The sequence below is a fragment of the Panthera tigris genome, chromosome A2 (genome assembly GCF_018350195.1).
Source record: "Panthera tigris isolate Pti1 chromosome A2, P.tigris_Pti1_mat1.1, whole genome shotgun sequence".
Taxonomy (NCBI): Eukaryota; Metazoa; Chordata; class Mammalia; order Carnivora; family Felidae; genus Panthera; species Panthera tigris.
The window spans coordinates 11,724,149-11,743,265 of record NC_056661.1 but is presented as its reverse complement, the minus strand read 5'-3'; the positions used below and the strand labels follow the sequence as shown (position 1 = coordinate 11,743,265).

The following is a 19,117-nucleotide window of genomic DNA, read 5'->3' as shown; positions in this document are numbered from 1 at the left end:
TCACAATTCATGTTTTCACCACGTGCACGTCCAAGTTTGAGACGCACTGCTGTAAGAGACCCAAGTCAGGCGCAGCAATGTACCTCCTAGGAAACTTAGCCAGTCTGTCCCTCGGTTTTTTCATTCGTCGAGCAAGGAGGAAAATCTCCTTGCTTATTGTGTGTCTATTGAGCACCTACTGTGTGCCAGGCACTATTCTAGATGCTAGGGATGCAACAGTGAGCAGGGCAGACGTCATCCCTGCTGTCAAAGGGTTCATATCTAGTGGGGAGACAGTTCATATGTTGTTCGACTGAACAAATGATCAAGAATGTATCAGACAGTGATTGTGACATGAGGGCTTCCAGGGGGAGGTGACCTTTGAGCGGGTCCTGAATGAAGAGGGGGAGTGGGAAGTGTTGTTGAAAGGGCCCCACAGTCATGGGGTAATATGCCCAGCAGTGGGCACAAGTGAGTATGGCTTGATTCCATCGACACCCACACTGTGATTGCAGTCGACACGCCCTTCAAGGAGCCAGCCAAGGTGGCAAAATTTGTTCCGATATTCAGTCCAGAAGCAGGTATTGAAGACTGCTCCACTACATCCAAGGACTCAAAGCCCAACAGGCCTCTGTGGCCGTGGAAGGACAGGATCCATCCATCCAGGACTCCTCACATCCTGGATCGGGTGACAGGAAGCAGAAAGGAAGCAAGAGACCCAGTGTGGGAGGCAGAAAGCCTCAAGTGGGGACTTTCTGCTCTGAGTCAGAGGCGGTTGGAGTGTCCCCAGTGGTTTCTCATCCAACAAGGAATGTCTCAGCTGCCAAATGACACAAGCCTGGCTTATGGAATGGCCCCCAGCCAGCGTTGGAGGGAGGGGAGCCACACACAGAAAGGCAGAGGCTGGCCGGTCCTTCCACCCGCACCCAGAGTCAGGCAGTGGACAAGTGTGTGTCTGACCAGAGCTGGCAGTCACTGTGAGTCGCCAGGCTCAGGTGCGGCCCGTCACCCCTCTGAGCCTCAGTCTTCACATCTGTAAAATGGGCTTGATAAAACCTCACAGAGCATTGCAAGCATTCTATCAGAAACAGGCCGAGAGGATAGGAGAAAGTACAACTCTGAGTGATATGTGAATAATGTCCCTGTCTACATATAAAATTATGAGTGTGTGTGTGTGTGTGTGTGTGTGCACGCATGTTTGCATGTGCAGCGAAAAAGTTCCAGAAGATTCCACACATCACAGTGGAATTGGACAAAGTAGAATTGGAGTCTTTACCCTTCGAACTTGCTACTTGTCTCAAATAATTTCTCCCTCCCTGAGCTGCTATAACTGTTATCACCAAAATACTAAAAGGATTTGGTGCAGCGGGGGGCACGTAGTTGGTGCACAAAAGAGATGAGCAGTTTTTCTTTTGTGACACCATGAAGACACCTCTCCCAGGAGTCAGCCTGGGGTCCCTCTACAGCAAGCATGGAGGCTGCTTGGTGGCTGGAGTCTCTCTTTTCCTTTCCTCGGCCTTTGGGAAGGAGCAGGTTTTGGATTCAGCCCAAAAGAGTTCGGATCCCAGCCCTGCTCCTCACTGGCTGTGTGACCTGGAGCAAGTCACTTGCCTTCTCTGAGCCTCATGCCCTCCTTGCTAAAACAGAGAGGTGGGCTTATACCTCCCAGGCAGTTCATTCTTGAACCACAAACTGTACTTGGGCATTTGCTCTGTACTAGGCACAGTGCTAGGACCCAGGACCTGGGACGAACAAGACAGATGGGGTCTCTGGATCATGATGCTCATGTCTGACGGGGGAAGGCAACAGGAAACAAGACCAAGTCAGATGGTGGTGGCAATGAAGGAAATTAACAGAGTGAGACATGCTAGCAAGTGACCAAGGGGGCTATTCAGACGGGGCAATCAGGGAGGGCTGCCCTGTGGAGGTGACCTTTGAGCAGAAACCTGGATGGTGGGGAGGCGCAGTCCGTGCATGAGAACCACTCCCTGAAGCCGTGCCAGAGCTGCAAAGGCCCAGCACAGGGTGGGGCACACACTTGTCTTCCTTACACATGCTCATTCTTGCTCCCATCCTCGGACGTGCAGAGACACTCGGGGCTGGAGGGGCTCCTGCGATGGGGTGGTGGCGGCAGCAAGGAGCAGCTCAGCTGGAGCCCCGCGATGGTTGGGGAAATGAGCCCAGAAGCCGGCGGCGTTGAGGTTTTACCATGTAATTGAGAACTTGAAACCGACAGGGTTCTGAAGCCGTGCTGAGGGCAGGACCAGCTGGCAGAGCAGCCCGATTCCCAGTCCAGGCGGCAGAAGTGGCCTGGGAGGCAGAAAGCCTTAGAGGAAAACTCAGGAAAAGCTCAGAGCGCACACACCAGCTAGGAACAACCGCGGGGGTATTGTCGTGGGCATTGAATGCACTGATATCCTCCCCCTCCTCCCCCCTGCCCTCTCTTCTCCCTCCTCCCCCTCTCCCTTCCCCCTCCACCTCTCCCCTCCCTCCTCCCTCCTCCTCCTCTCCCCACTTCCTTCTCTCTCTGTCTCCCTCTCTGATTATTGGGTGATGATTGCTCACAAAAACTAGCCTAGCCACCACCAACACCCCAAGCCACAGAAGAGAGACTTGGAGAAGGGACCCTGGAGCAGTGTAATGTCATAAAAAGAGACCATTTGCTGGGCGCCTGGGTGGCTCCGTCGGTAAGCATCTTGGGCTCAGGTCAGATTTCACGGTTCATGAGTTCGAGTCCCACATCGGGTGAGCACGAGCCTCGCTTCCGCTGAGCTCCGCGTCTCTCTCTTTCTCTCTCTCTCTCTCTTTCTCTCTCCCTCTCTCTTTCTCTCTCTCTCTCTGCCCCTCCTAGGATTCTCTCTCTCTGCCCCTCGCTCATTTGTGCCCTCTCTCTCCCTCCCTCCCCAAAAGTGAGAGAGAGAGACCCTTTGCCCCCTCTCCTCCCCACGTGGTAGAGCGGCAGCAAAGTCTGTGCTACCCCTTCCTTGAGAGGCTGCGATGACTAATTTTTCGTGTCTGCTACACTAGGCCCCCGTACCCAGCTATTTACCTGAACATTTCTTAGGTGTTCCTGTGAAGGTGTTTCGTAGATAGAGTTAATACCTACGATCAGCTGACTTCAAGGAGTCAGTTACACCACTCCAATGCAAATGGGCTTTGTGCAGTCAGCCGCAAGGCCTCAGGAGCAAAAATTGAGAAAAGAAATTCTGCCCTGAGCTGCAGCACCGATCCCTACCCGAGTTTTCAGCCACCGCCCCACAGACTTCCCGCTCGCCAGCCCCCTAGTCTCAGGAGCCAACGCCTTAGGATAAATCGCTCTCAATAGACAGGCGGATGCTATCCTGTTTCTCTGGAGAACACCGACTGACAGAGATAAAGAATTCCCTTCACCTTGAACCTGAGCTGTCCTCAGTGACTCTGGGGACTTACGGCTCTAGGTCGTGAGAAGACTTCCAGCTGCCTTGGAATACACCCTCCTGGATTCAGCTGCCATGTTAAGAGGAAGCCCAAGGGTCGCCTGGGCGGTTCAGTCAGTTAAGCATCAACTTTGGCTCAGGTCATGATCTCACAGTCCAGGAGTTCAAGCCCCGTGTCGGGCTGTGTGTTGACAGCTCAGAGCCCAGAGCTTCGGATTCTGTGTCTCCCTCTCTCTCACTCTGTCTCTCTCTCAAAAATAAATGGTCAAAAAAAAACTTTTTTTAATAAATAAAGAAAATAGAATGGTGGATTTGGGACACCTGGGTGGTTCAGTCGGTTAAGCATCCACCTCTTGATTTCGGCTCAGGTCATGATCTCACAGTTCGTGAGTTCAAACCCCGCATCGGGTTGTGCATTGACAGTGCAGAGAGTGCTTAGGATTCTCTCCCTCTCTCTGCCCCTCCACTGCTCATTCTCTCTCTCTCTCTCTCTCTAAATATTTTTTTAAAGAAGACATTTTTAAAACGGTTATGTGTACAAAAATGTATGTACATTGGAAAATGTTCACATTTGCAATTTTTTTCATACTAAAAAAAAAAAAAAAATTCACACCAAACTGCTAGTCTGGGGGTACGAAGCGGAAGCCGCAGTGGAAGAATTTCCCTTTTAAATTTCTATGCTTGCATAAACAAAAGCATAATTAAGTTTCTACCACTGCATTTTTTTTTTACCTCAAGCCGATGTAATACTTGGAGAGAGAGGTGATAAATGAATAAACTACTTATAACACTGCCTGACTCACAAGTACCAAGTATGTGTTTGCTGTTATTTCTCTTACTTTATGACAGATCAAGGGCATGAGCATCAGCCAGGAGCCTTGGGTGTCTCTGGGACACATATCAGGGACCTTACTGGTTGTGAATACCACCCACTCCCCCACTTCATTCCCTTAGTCCTTATCAAGCAGGAAGTTCTCAGGGGACAGCAAGTGCCAGGGTCAGGTGGCCATGGCCAAAGCCCACTTTTGCCATTCTCCAGCTGTGTGACCTTAGGCAAGTGACTTGCCCTCTCTGAGCCTCAGATTCCACTTGGTAAGAACGGCATAATAATAGACTCGTGGGGATTGGAGGAGTGACCTGTGGACTCTAATGTGAGGATTCCAGCACAAAAGCTGTATTCTGAGACAAGAATTTAACTGCCAGTAGGGCAGTGAGGCAGAGTGAGATGAGGGCAGCCAGGAAAGGGGGCTTTATCGAGGAAGTTCCCACTCGGGGCACCTGGGATTCAGTCCCTCTGGGGACCTCGGGGAGACGGCGAGAACAGGCACCCACCAATCGTTACTCAGGGCCACTGCCAAGGGCATTATTTCTCCAGAATGTTCTGCTGGCTGCAACAGCTGAACCCGGGGGGGTTTGGACAGTTGCCTGATGTGGACAATGTGACTGTTTGGTGAGTGGGGTTCTCCCTCCTCTCTTCCCAATACTCCCCCACACAGACACACACACACACACACACACACACACACACACACACACACACGTGTTCTCAAACGCACACGTACATGCACGCACACAATCTCACACATGCACACAATGCACCCACACTTGCAGGCGTACACACACTCGCGTGCACACATCCACACACCTACGTGCACACATATGCACATATCCATACACGTCCCACGCACAAGCACGCGTGCACACACGCTCGTGCACACACGCTCATACACTGAACCAACGGAGACGAGACGCCTTAGAGTTTGTTGTCCCCGAGCCGTCCAGCAGAGGGAGCCTCCGACACACTCAGGAGAGGAAGGAGACAGCGACCAGTGACCGGCCGGGCCTGGGCGTGTTTGGAGAATCGCTCTGATGCAGCAGGTCCCGGAGACCTACGGGCCCCACGCCTCCCCTCCTCCCTCCCTCATGCAGCCACCACCATCGACCTTAGCGGGAAGTCAATATGCATGAAAAGCATGATGAAAAATCCACACGGCAAAGGAGAACCGAGGTGCCAGAAAGGAGCAGTCAGGTGCCCAAGGCCACCGCTAGGAAGGGGTATAGCCGGGTTTTAAACCCACACAGGTCGTCTCCCAAGAGCAAGCTTTTTTTGCCGGAGGAGAGTGGCCTCCAACTGGGGATTCTGGCCGACAATCCCAGCACTCGCCACCCGGGGGCACCCCAGGACACACGTCGCCTCCAGCATCCCACGGCCCAGCTTCGACTCATCTCCACGACCCCCAGCCCCACCCCGCTCCACCCACGCCTGCCGCCACCCCCCTTATGGGCAAAGCGAGGCTAGGGACCCAGACCCGCACGAGAAGCCTCAGGGGTAAGCCACCCCGTTGAGGCCACGATATGAGGACATGGTCGTGGGACCTTGGGTGAACCATCTCACTCTGGGGAAGTCCGTTTCCACTTCCATTAAACGAGACAGTTAATAGTACCCCCTGAGAATTAAGTGCCAATATTTGGGAAGGGCACTCAAACTTTGGGAGGAAGCACTCAACTTTAAATGTCATTATTGTTATATCGACTCTGGAGACCCCCGGGGGGTTGGTGTCCCCTCCATGAGCACACGCACGCACACAGAGGGGGATCTCACCAGTCTTGGGGCTTTTGAAACACCATCTAAGTGCTGAGGTTTCCCAGATGTATGTGTCACCAGCCCAGAACTCCCTCCCGAGTTCAAGACCAGCCTATCCGACTGCCCACCTGACATCTCCAACTCCTCCTGGCCCCAACTGACATGCTGATCTCAGCCCTCACACCCCGCCCCCCCCCCCCAGCAGAAAAACCTTACTCTGTTAAGCATTCTCCATCTCGAGGTGGCACGTCTGTCTTTCCAGGTGTTCAGACCCACGTCTGGGGGGCCTCCCTTTCTCCTGAATCCTTCGTTCAAGGTATTAGCAAATCTGCCAGCACTAGCTTCGTAAAGCAGTCGGTCCAAATCAGAATCCAAGCACCTGTTTTCACTCTACAGCCCACAGCTTGCTTGGAGACACTGTCATCTCTCACCTGGACAAATCTGGTCACCCCATCTGATCTCCCTAGTCCCATCCTTGCCTCACACAGTCTCTATTCAACATGGCAGCCAAAGACTATAATGACAAATCTTGTCCCTCCTCTGTCCAGAACCCTCCATGCCTCCCTATCTCTGTCATAGAAAAAGTCAGTGGACCCCAAGGCCCTGTGTGACCTGCTCCTATCCCCTCCCTGACCTCATTCCCTTCTGTGTTCCTCCTCCAGCCACACTGGTCTCTTCAATGCCCCCTAAACACCCCAAGCTTGTTCCTACCTCAGGACCTTTGCACTATACGTTCTCTCTGCCTCAAAAACTCTTCCCCAAAATATCCACATGGCTCCTGCCCTCTCCTACCTAAAGTCTTTGTTGAAATGACCCCTTCTTGGTGAGGGCTTCACTGACCATCTTACAACCTCTCCCCCTGCCCCACCAGCATTACTGAACACCCACAGAAATACACGCACTGACCCAGCTCAATTTTTCCATAGCACTTATCGCTTCTCTCCCACATGGGCCAATGTAGTCACCCCATCTGGTCTCCCTAGTCCCACCCTTGCCTTCCCACACAGCAGCCAAAAGAATACTATAAAGACCAAGTGACAAATCTGTCGCTCTGCTCAGAACCCTCCCGTGGTTCCCCATTTCTGTCACAATAAAAGTAAAAATCCTCCAAGGCCCTGTATGAATTTACTTACTTATTTGCTCATTTATTATTCGTCATGTTAACCTCACCCCACACCCAACAAAGGTCAATTATGTAAGGGCTCAAATACCACCTGGCTTACAGCAGATGCTCCATAAATATTTGATGAGTTAATATGGTTATTGTAGACCTTGTCACTGCCCCATCTTCTTTATCATCATATCAGGGACTACACCATCACCTGTTCCCCCAGCCAAAGACTTGGAAATCACCCTTAACTCCTCCCTCACCGCAGCTCCTGTGGCTAGGTAGTCCCCCCTCCTGTCCTGCCTGGACCTCAGTCTCCCTCTTCCCCAGGTTTCCATTCCCCAGTGTCCCCCCCTTCCAAGCCACTGTCCTGCCAGCTCATATCTGACCAGATCCTGTCATGCTCCTGCTCACACACCTTCTATAGCTCCCTATTGCCTTCAGCATAAGGCTTGAACTGAGATGTAGCCCGCAGTTCCTGGGCAGTTGGCCCCTGCCCAACTTTCCTCCAGTCTGCACCCCTCCTCCAGATCCAGGCTCTCTGGAGTGGTGCTCCTCGAGCACACCATGTTCTCCCTTACCTGGGGACATCTGCAGATGCTGTCCCTCCCACCTGACATGCTCTTCTCTCCTTGTCACCACTCAACTTGTACCCTCACTTCAGCATCAGAGAAGCTCTCCCTGAGCCACCCCCCTGTTGTGTCACAGAACAACAAGGGCCTCTCTTTCGGAGCACTTGTCACGGATTGTAAATAAATTTACGTGTGGAATTATTTGTTCAACATCTGTCTCCTGTTCTCCCGATGGCAGGAATTGGGCCCGGCTGTGCTCCGGGCCCAGTGCCAACAAACACTTAATTAATATGTGGTCTGTTGATGAGATAAATGAATGCACAAACTGTCCCCAAAAGCCTGAGTTCATGTCCAAGGACAAATGGCTTCCCAGCCTCCTAGCCCATAGCTTCCCTCAGTTGCCTCCCAGCTGTCCAGGCACCTTCATTTCCTTCCTGGAGCCCAAGGGAAGTGTCTGGCTGAGCTAGGGAGTAGACGGTGGGGGGGGTGTCTGCATCCCTCGCTTTTATTCTACAAAAATCAGAACACTCAGCAAAGGCCTTTCAGCAAAGGAGGAAGGAAGAGGCTTTCCAGGGAAGGTCTGGATTTACAAAACATCGACAGAAGCACACACCCTGAGCCCTGGGATGCAGCCTGATGCCAGAGGAGTTCGCCCATATGAGCTGGGGACCTCAAGAAGCTGACGTCCGGGTCCAGGGCTCTTACTTCAGGCTCCAGCTCTCAAGTCCTCAACTTAAAAGCCAGCCGGGATCCACGGGGGACAGGTCCTGAATCCCAGAGGCCTTAGGTGTCAGGTCTAGGGTCCTCAGATGGCTGGGTGGGTGGGGCCTGAAGGCCCGAGTGCTCTGGATCCTGGGGGTGGGTCTGGGCCCGAAGAGATGCGGCTGAGCCTGGTCCCTCAAGCAGGAAAGCAGGCACTCAGGGGACCTGACCTGGACCTCAAGGGGGAGGACCAGACCGTCAGGAGGCGGAGCCTTGCCATGAGGGGCGTGGCCTGCACCTTCATCATACTGCTCAGTGGAGGAGCCTGGTCCTCCAGGAGCCCAACCGGGCCTTCGAGGGGCGTGGTCTCTGCCCTCAGGGCCCTGGGGGCGGGGTCTGGTCCCTCGAGGGCGGGGCCTGGGCCTCTTTGGGCGGGGCTTGGGCCCCCGGGGATCCGCAGGGAAGCGCCAGCGATCAGGCCCGCGGAGGCAATGGCTCCACGTTGAGCCAGATGCCGTTCTCCGTGCGCAAGATGAGCTCAGGCTTCCGCCGCACCTTGCGCGTTCGGTCCACACTCAGGCGGAAACGCAATAGCGTCAGCGCCACGGCCACGCGCATCTCGGCCATGGCAAAGCTCTGTCCGATGCAGTTTCTAGAGGAAGGGGGACGGGGGAGGGGCTCAGGTGCAGCCGCTGTGTGACCCGGGAAGGGGGGAGTCCCTGGGTAAATGACCGACCTCCCGCTCTGGGTCTCAGTTCCCTCATCTGTAAAACGGGAGCAATGGCATCCTAGAGTCGTTGGGAGCCTATGAGCCCAGAACTCAGGGCCTGCCACACAGTAGGCGCTCAACACCCAGGGATGCTATCACAGAGTCTGATTTGGGGGTTTCTTAGTACACTGGAGGCATGAAGGGTGCTGGGTTGGCAGAAAGCACATCTGGGTGGGAGGTGATCTCTGCTCCTGATCCGCACATCCCTGACCTTCGACTCCCATGGGGCTCCTCCTACGCTTGGCTTAAACTGGGGGAAACAGAAGAGTTACCTGGGTCCTGCGGAGAAGGGCACATAGGCCAGTGGGGAGCGCTGCTGTGGGTTGTCCGGGTCAAAGCGATAGGGGTTGTACACCTAGGCAGGAGTGGCCAGGGGGTGGGTGAGTCTGGTTGGCCCATCCATCCCAGCTTGGTCCTGACCCTTCCGCTGGATGGAGAGAACCTCACTACAATCCAGCCACACCCTCCTCTTTTCTGTTGTTCAAGCATGCCAGCCTGACTCCAACCACAGGGCCTTTGCACTTCCTGTCTCAACTGCCTGGAACAGGCTTCCCCCTGCTCTTCGCACTTCTCAGGTCTCAACTCAAACACCTCTTCCTCCCCAAGGCCTTTCTTCACCATGTGAGCTAAAGTGCCCCCCACCCCCTCCAGTTTTTATCTCCTTTGTGCATGTATCACAACCATAGTTTTTGCTTATTTTCTTCCCCTGAACTTCACAGTGAGCTCCATGAGGGCAAAAAAAAAAAAAAAAAAAAAAGTACATTTCTCGGTCCTCTGTGCCCAGCACAGAGGCTGGCAAACAGTAGGTGTTCAATAAATATTTGTGGACCTAATGAATCAACAAACAGTGAGTGAATACATGGGGGGAGGGGCACTCAAGCTGTGCATCCAGCCAGGCCACCTGGGTCCCTGGGGAAGAGGGTAGGAAGGCCTCAGTGGCCCAGGACCACCCCTTCTGAGGGGGAAGAAGCTGAGGGAAGAGAGGATTGAGGCAGGCGCTCACCTTGGAGTCAGGCCACACTGTGGGGTTGTGGTGGGTCCCATAGATGCTGACCAGGCAGATAATTCCTGTGGGGAGGGTGGCATCAGTGAGGCCACTGGGGCTGAGGGGAACTTTCTCTGAAGTCCTCCTCCTCCCCTGCTCTTCCTGGAGTCATGCTGTTCTCAAGAGCCATCTACCACCCTCCCCTGCCCATTCTTCTCTGAAAAATTCTGCCGCTCGCCCCCTAAGAGGTCCCCATCACCTGCTTTTAGCTGCCATGCCAGCCACACAGGGATCTTTGTCACTCACAGATCTGACATTGTTCCTCCTCAGCTCAAAAACCTCCCATGACTCCCTACTGTCCTGAAGATCAAGTTCAGGTGCCTCAACCTAGCATTCGCAGCCTTTCAATACCTGCACCCTGAAACTCTGCTCCATATATATGCTCTCTCTTTCACTTTCTACCTTCAAGGCTCACCTCTCATGCTGCCTCTTCCAAGCAGACCCCCACCCTGAATTTCACCCCATATGAAGTCATCACTCCTTACTTTGGACTGTTTCAGCCGCTTTAAAGTTACTTCCTTTAGGCCATTCCTGACCCCATGTGACTGGGAGTGTCTGTGCCCTGCTGTGTCTTCCTCAGACTGAGTGGTACTCAAGGCCTGGGACTGGGAACGAGGCCTCTCTAGATCCCCAGCATCACCCAGAGCCAGGCTTAGTCTCCAAGGAATATTTGGCCACTGAATGAAACCATCCCTCCCTCACCTGCACCCTCACAGGGCCCACCCCACCACACCCACTCTTGCTCTCCCACCTGGACTCACCCACCTCTGTCTAACCCCTACACGTGGGTTCTCCTCCCTCACCCCAGAAGCAACAGCCACACAGAGAGATGGCCCATCCACAGGGAGGGTGCACCTGGGGCAGGTTTGACCATGCCCCCATGGGCACTAGAGCGGCCTGGCAGCTGGCAGCACACAATGGGCACCTTTGGGGATGACGCGCCCATCTGGAAGCTTGATGTCCTCCGTGCAGCGGCGGGAGACCAGGGTCACAGGTGGGAACTGGCGTAGGCTCTCCTTGATGCACATAGTGGTGAAAGGCAGCTGGGTCAGGTCGTCCCTGGGGAACATGGAACGTGGGATGGTCAGTGGCTTGGAGCCAGGGCACAGCAACACCCCTTCCCCCAAACACACACACACACACACACACACACACACACACACACACACGCTCAGGAGCAACCACGCAGGAAACCAGTCCAGGATCTCAGACTTGCCCCAGCTTCCGGTGTTTGCATTTATGCCATGCACACATCACTACCCCTCAGCATGCCCCCAAGCAACCCGAGCAGCACCAGCAGGCTTCTGCATGCCCAGCATTAACCCTTTAACTGATGGATTACATGGCAGCCAGGGGATAGCCGGGAGAGGTGCCAGGACAGGCGGGGGGGGGGGGGGGGGGGGAGGGGGGTGGCGCCCAGGCATCAGCAATTCACCAGCCTGTGTGGATCAATTTCAGTATTTAAAAACCTGTCCATTCTCTCCTTCTGCTATTATTAACTTCTTTCCGTTGGACTCCAGGGCCCAAAAGTGGATTAATTATAACCCTTGGTCCATGATCTAGATCGTTTTCTTTCTCTTTCAAAGAAATTTCACGTCACTCCTGTAAAGGGCAAACAGCATGCCTGGCATAAAAGTACCCATAAGGTAAACAACCACTGGGAAAACAGAAGAGTTATTAAATTCTGGCGAGACATCATCTCCTGCCCAGTCCTCAGAACCTGAGCCATCTTTTCCCTTCATCAAAAAGGCAGATTAGCAAGGAGTTGAAGAATACAATGGCACCCAACTGAGAATGTCTCCCTGACGTTGAAATCTAAAAGGTTGACGCGGGGGCGCTTGGGTGGCTCAATCAGTTAAGCGTCTGTCTTCAGCTCAGGTCATGATCTCATGGTTCAGTTTGTGAGTTCGAGCCCCGCACTGTCAGCACGGAGCCTGCTTGGGATTCTCTCTCTTCTCTCTCTGCCCCTCCCCCACGTCTGCTCCCCCCCACCCCAAAATAAATAAACTTTAGAAAATAAATAAATAAAAGGTTGACACTAAACAGAAAAGAGCTTTCTTGCTGTTTGGTGCTATTTAATGCTGTGTTTTCTTTGAGTCACCCAAAAATCAGCTCTACACGGCACATGTCTGAATTATACACCCCTTGCCCTTTGCATGTGATTCTGCAGTGCCTTCTGCTCAGGCGGGTAGAATGTATGTCCTGCCCCATTCATGGTGGGCTTGGCCGTGTGACTTGCTTTAGTGAAATGGAATGTTCCAGTGCAGGCAGAGGTTTTAGACTGTGGCTCTTCGAGCTTCTGGAATCTGCCTTGAGAGGAACACGCCCCAGGTAGCTGCTGGTTCAAGGAGAATGAGGAGACGTGTGAAACAGACCTGAACCCACACCTCCGTTTGGAAGCCACCCCGCTCAACTGAACGGCACCCTGCAGTAGCGAGAGCAAGAAATATGTGCAGACCAGAGCAAGAAACAAATACGCAAGCTCTAGACTCAACCGGCCCCCCACCATCCCCCTGACCCCAAACGGACCACTCCAGCTCCTCCAGCTCCCGGCCTTGCATGACCTCCTGGATCTCTTCCCGGCACTTCTCCTGGTACTCTGGATACTTGGCCAAGTTGAACAGCACCCATGACAGGCCACTGGATGTTGTGTCATGACCTGTAGGCAGGTGAGGAGCTCACGTGGAGGCTGCCTGAGGACAGCGGAGACACGATCTTCTGACAACGGGGCCCCCTCCCCGCCTCCCCCCACATCCTCACCTTCAAACATAAAGGTGTCCGCCTCAGCTCGGATGTCCTCATCTGACAGTTCCTTCCCGTCTTCATCCTGGAACGAACAGGAGAGGATCCTTAGCCCGCTTCATCCCACCCTCCGCCTCCTAGGGCTGAAGTCAAGATACTCCCCCCTCTCTCAAGCCAAGCTGCGGGGGTAAGGATGCCAGGCAGACAGAGGTACGTGGCTTGTCTAAGAAAGATGGAAAGTGGGAGGGAGAGTCAAAGGTGAGGGGAAGAAGGGAGTTTGTATCCCTTGAGCAGCTGGTTGTAGAAAGCATCCTGCTGGTTGGAGGCCCAACCATGACCTGTGATCAGGTCTCATGACCATCATGTCGTAAATGAGGAAACTGAGGCTCAGAGGGAAGATTCAGGTGACTAAGGTCCAGCATCCGCTAAGCAGCAGGGCCAGAACTGGAACCCAGAACTGTCTGAATCCAGAATCCAAGTGCTGCTCAGAAATTCCACAGAAGGGGGAGCCTTGGTGGCTCAGTGGTTAAGCATCTGGCTTTGGCTCAGGTCATGCATGGTCTCACAGTTCTTGAGTTCATGAGTCCCACATCAGGGGAGCTCAAGCCCTGCTTTGGGTGAGCTCAATCCCCTCTTCCGGTGAGCCTGGCTTCTGTCTCTCTCTCTCTCTCTCTCTCTCTGCCCTTGTGGGATTCTCTCTCTCTCTCTCTGTCTGCCCCTCACTCACTTGCTCTCTCTCTCTCTCAAAAACAGGAAGAAAGAAAAGAAATTCCACAGAAGCAATCTCTGCAAGTGTCATATTTTTTCAAAGTCTTGGGTTTCAACTTTTAAGCATGGTGAGCAAAATCATGTCCCCGCCCCCACCACAACCCTCCAGAATTCATACGGTGAGGTCCTCACCAGCCGGGACCTCAGAACGTGACTGTATTTGGAGACAGGGCCTTTCCAGAGGTAATTAAATTATGATGACGTCATTAGGGTGGGCCCTAGCCCAATATGACTGGTGTCCTTAGAAGAAGAGGACATTTATGCAAAGACACAGGCAGAGGGAAGACAACGTGAACACACCTGAGAAGGAGGCCATCTACAAGACAGGGAGAGAGGCCTCAGAAGAAACCAACCCCTGTCAGTGTCTTGATCTCAGACCTCTAGCCTCCAGAACTGTGAGAAGGTTAACTTCTGAGGTTTAGCCCACCCAGTCTACAGCACCTTGTTACGGCAGCCCCAGCAAAACGAATACAGTAAGTCTTACTTGTGTATTAGGGTGCCTGCCTGCCTCCTAGATCTGTGTTATTCGGGACGTTTGTCCTTTTATGGAGTTGGTGCAATTCACGAGGGGCCGGGGCCCAGCCTCACCTTGGCCAGGAGCAGCACATCGATGAAGTCCAAGGTCTTGCCCTGTTTGCCCTTAAGCCAGGCCTCGGCCCCCTGCTGGTGCAGCGCCCGCCTCCGCTCCTGGATGACCTCCGTGGTGAAGCGGTGCACGGTGTCACAGGCCTGCCGGAAACGCCGCCCGTCTGCCGTGAGGTAGTAGATGAGGTCGATGTGGTGGTGCACGCGGTATTGGCGCTGGACCACGAGTGCGCTCAGCTCGATGATGGCCGAGATGTAATCGCTCATCTTCCTGCCGGGAGAGGAAGGGCCGTGAGCACAAGCTGCTCCCTAGGACCAGTGAGCAACCCCCCCCACCCCCTATATACATATTTTCTCATTTTCCTGTACTCTTCACGCTCTACCATCTGGGGCCTTGCTGACCCCGGAGAGACGCGGCCCCTCCCAGAGCTAGCCAGTTCTGAGAGATTGCCAATGACTCACCCAAGAGTGTGCCTTTCATGTGTACACCAAACAGTCCAGAGCCCATACGCTGAAACTTATCAGGCCGAGCCACTATCTCCAGGCCTTAATCACTGGACAACTAGGGACAGTCCCCATCCTCCAGAGCCCTCTGTAATTATTCAAACGAGTGAATCCTAAGCTTGTGTAACCGCCATACTGTTCCTTCCCAAGGAAACCACCAAAAAAGACTGTCATGCTTTCTCCCGACTGACACCGATGCTTCCCTGTGTGGCCCTGAGGGGTGTAGTAGGTCCCCTCCTCTTGGGAACTGTAAGGAACAATCATCTCCTGATCGGGTGGCCTCACCATATCTGAAGAAAACCAAAATCCAGGTACACATAGACCCAAAGACAGATTAGGACTTCCAAATAGATGTAGCATCACAAAGACTAAACAGCTATAAGCCACAGAGTGAGAGAACTCATAAATATGATCACAAACTTGTATCTAAAATATATAAAGAACTTTTGGGGCTCCTGGATGGCTCGGTCAGTTGAGAGTCTGAGTCTTGATTTTGGCTCATGTCATGATCCCAGGGTCATGGGATCAAGCCCCACATCAGGCTTTGGACTGAGGGTGTAGCCTGCTTAAGATTCTCTCTCCTTCTCCCCCTGCCCCTCCCCAGGTCACTATCTCTGTCAAAAAATAAAATAAAATTAAAAAATAAAATAAAATAAAATAATAAAATAAAATAAAATAAAAGAACTCTTAAAATGCACTCATAGACAAAGAATCCAATTAAAAAATGGGTAAAACATATGCATAGACATTTCTCCAAAGAAGATATACAAATGTCCAATAAGCACATGAAAAGATGCTTAACAGCATTAGCCACTACAAAAATGCAAATCAAAACCACAATGAGATACTGTTTCACGCCAACTAGGAATGGCTATAATCAAAAAGACAGATAATAACAAGTGTTGGTAGAGGTGTGGAGAAATTGGACCCCTCACATACTACTGGTAGGAATATAAAATGCTGCCTCTCTCTCTCTCTCAAATAAGCATTTAAAAAATTAACAAGGGGCGCCTGGGTGGCGCAGTCGGTTAAGCGTCCGACTTCAGCCAGGTCACGATCTCGCGGTCCGTGAGTTCGAGCCCCGCGTCAGGCTCTGGGCTGATGGCTCGGAGCCTGGAGCCTGCTTCCGATTCTGTGTCTCCCTCTCTCTCTGCCCCTCCCCCGTTCATGCTCTGTCTCTCTCTGTCCCAAAAATAAATAAGAAACGTTGAAAAAAAAATTTAAAAAAAAAAAAATAAATAAAAAATAAAAATAAAAAATTAACAAAAAAGAAAAAAAAATGAAATCACTGGGACAGGTGTGCAAGGGGCTGTCCTTGGTCCTGAACTATGCTTGTTGTTTTCACACGTGTCACAGTCTGTCACTTCCTTGTCTATTTATTTGTGCACGGTAACTGCTTTTCTTCCCATCAACATATAAGTTCCAAAGGAACAATACTTTGTCTATTTTGTTGGCCATTATATTCACAGTGCCTAGTCCAGGAATAGCACATAGTAGGCTGGAATAAATACTTCTGGACTGATTAATTAATCAATTAACTAGTTAATCACCAAAGCCACTGTCACTTTACCCAACTGAAACATCACCCTACAAAGCCCAGAGTAACAAAGTCAGCAGCTTATCATTGAGAACCTACTATGTGCTACAAACTTGCGATTTATGATGTCTCTTCTTCCTTATATCCCCGCTTAGACTATAAATTCCAAGGAACTGGGACTTAGTCTGTTGCTCACCACCATATTCTCAGTAGATAGCATAGTATCTGGCACATAGTAGCTACACAACAAATAGCTGATGAATGAATGAATGAATGAATGAATGAACCAGGACAATGGTTATTTTATTCATCCATTCAACAAATATTTACTGAACATCTACTGTGTGCCAGGGCAGTGCAACATCATTTTATTCTTTTTTTTTAATGTTTATTTATTTTTGAGAGAAAGAGATAGAGAGAGAGAGAGAAAGAGAGAATGAGTGGGGGAGGGGCAGACAGAGAGGGAGACACAGAATCCAAAGCAGGCTCCAGGATCCGAGCTTTCAGCACGGAGCCCAACATGGGGCTTGAACCCATGAACCTGAAGATCATAACCTGAGCCAAAGTCAGACGCTTAACTGACTGAGCCGTCCAGGCGCCCCATATCATTTTATTCTTAAAGCATGTCTCAGAGGGTCAAGAATTGTCATCCCTGGAGTGCCTGAGTGGCTCAGTTGGTTAAGTGTCTGACTCTTGGTTTCTGCTCAGGTCATGATCTTACAGTTTGTGAGTTCAAGCCCTGCATCAGGCTCTGCACTGACAGCATGGAGCCTGCTTAGGATTCTCTCTCTGTCTTTCTGTCTCTCTCTCTCTCTCTCTCTGCCTCTCCCCTGCTTGCTCTCTCTTTTCCCCTCTCTCTCTCTTCCAAAATAAATAAACTTAAAAAAAAAAAAAAGAATTGCCATCCTTGTTTTACAAAAAAAGGAAACTGAGGCTCATAGCCTGGGGAGACACTTTCCAAAAGCCAAACTATTCCTCATGGAAGGATGAGGGAAACTAGTACTTATTAAGCACCTACTCTATACCCAACCACCAACTTACATTACCTCACTTAATACTCACAAGATGACTATGGGGGTGGAATTGGGATTCCATTTTTTCGGATAAGGACACAGGCCCAGAGAGGTGATGTCAGTTTTCAGAAACACACAGCCTGTCGGTGGCAGAGTACCGACAGCCCGGCGATGCCCGACACCTGAGAGTCTCCTTTCTTCTCCCACCACCTTGCCCTGCAGCCACTGTCTCTATCTTCCCCCAGGAAGGCCACACTCACTCCTGGCAGTTGCTGTTGTGGCTGAAGACACATTTCTGAAGACTGTCCAGGGTCATGAGGCTGATGTGCTCAAACATGTCAAGGGAGACCACTGGGCCCTCCGCCAGGCGTCGCCATTTAGCCTGCGAGAAAGAGACACATGGCGAACTGAACAGAGACCGCAGAGGCTTTAAGCCAGGCTGACAACGGCACCCCAGCTGCCTGCGCGCCTCAAGCCCATCTTGTAGGTAAAGGAAGTGAACCGTCCTGACATCCCATGGCTCACACACGAGTCGGGGCCTGGACCAGTCCCACTCCACGGACACCCTCTTCCCAAGAGACCCCGCGACTCACGTGCATGGTGTCAGTGCACTGGTTGAAGATCTTCATGTAGGGCTTCAGGATGTCGAAGTGAAAGGCGGGCGTCAGCAGACGGCGGTGCCGGCTCCACTTGTCGCCTTTGCTAAGCAGCAGCCCATCTCCTGGGCGCAGGAGACCGCCCTTAGGAACCTCTCCCATTACTCTGAAACCACAAGAAACCCCACGCCCCACCCCCTCTTCCCTGAAGCCCCAGCCCCAGCTCATCCAGTCCCACACTCACCCAGCCAAGGCTTCAGGAAACCGTAGAAAAGGTCATCCTTGGGGGCAATGGCAGCTGTGGAGAGAGAAGAGGTGATGATAATTCAAAAGAGAGTGCGGACCCTTGACCTCTGCTTCTAACCTCCTTGGGGCTCCTCTCTGAGCTCTGACCTCCACCTCACCTCTCCAGTCCATCTTCCACACCTGCTCCCGAGAGACCCTTATAAGATGCTGATCTGAACATGAGCCTCCCCTACTCAGATACCTCCCATGGCTCCCTATCACCCTTGTAAAAAAGTTCAAGCTCAGGCTAGCACTGAAGGCCCTGCCCCATCTAGCCTCCCTGTGTCTCTCCTATCTCACCCTTCAACATACACCTCACATACTGGTCCACGCTGAGCTCTCCATCCAGAATGGCCCTCTTCACCCTAATCACCCCCTCTTTTCTGCCAATCCAGGCCATCTGAATTACGCCTCCTGTGCTCTCAGTCTCCAGTGCAGTCTCCTCCCTGCACTCCGGTCCCAGGAGGTCTTATCAGATGCTAGATCTGACCATGTCCCTTCCCGCTCACAGCCATTAGCTACAGCACCAGCTGTTCAACCCATTTTCAAAGCCTTGAATGATCTACCCCAGTCCAGACCTCTCTCAAAACATGTCTGTCCTCCATACCCTACATGCTCAATGTTCGAACATCACAGCATTTTCTCATCTCCTTGAAAAAGCCACATTCTCTGTTCTTTCTACCACATGCCTTCTCTGCCTGAAACACTCTTCCTTCATCCTTTGAGTCTCTGCTTGGATGCCACCCCTTCTCCACCCATCCCTCTGGATTGCATCCATCCAGGTACAAGCCCCTGGAGAGGAGGGACCATGTTGATCACTGATATATGGGTGCTAAATAAATTTTCAGTGAATGAACCAGTCAAGGGATGAAAGAATGCAAAAATGGATGGTTGGATTGGGTGGGTGGATGG

The 19,117-nt window shown here is 52.1% G+C and overlaps 1 protein-coding gene across 2 annotated transcripts in view; it reads right to left on the bottom strand.

Moving 5' to 3' along the window:
• Nucleotides 1-7,124: 7,124 nt before the first annotated feature.
• LOC102972493 (cytochrome P450 4F22) overlaps nucleotides 7,125-19,117 on the bottom strand; it is a 32,378-nt gene continuing 20,385 nt past the window's right edge. For both annotated transcript variants that reach the window (XM_042978453.1, XM_042978452.1), the window contains 10 exons: nucleotides 18,165-18,218; nucleotides 17,918-18,045; nucleotides 17,585-17,706; nucleotides 14,274-14,541; nucleotides 12,936-13,002; nucleotides 12,705-12,834; nucleotides 11,101-11,234; nucleotides 10,134-10,198; nucleotides 9,403-9,485; nucleotides 7,125-9,013 (listed from right to left, as the gene is read on the bottom strand). In XM_042978453.1, the coding sequence (XP_042834387.1) occupies nucleotides 8,836-9,013; nucleotides 9,403-9,485; nucleotides 10,134-10,198; nucleotides 11,101-11,234; nucleotides 12,705-12,834; nucleotides 12,936-13,002; nucleotides 14,274-14,541; nucleotides 17,585-17,706; nucleotides 17,918-18,045; nucleotides 18,165-18,218 (1,229 nt within the window). In that variant the 3' untranslated portion in view covers nucleotides 7,125-8,835. The remainder of the gene's footprint in view (nucleotides 9,014-9,402; nucleotides 9,486-10,133; nucleotides 10,199-11,100; nucleotides 11,235-12,704; nucleotides 12,835-12,935; nucleotides 13,003-14,273; nucleotides 14,542-17,584; nucleotides 17,707-17,917; nucleotides 18,046-18,164; nucleotides 18,219-19,117) is intronic.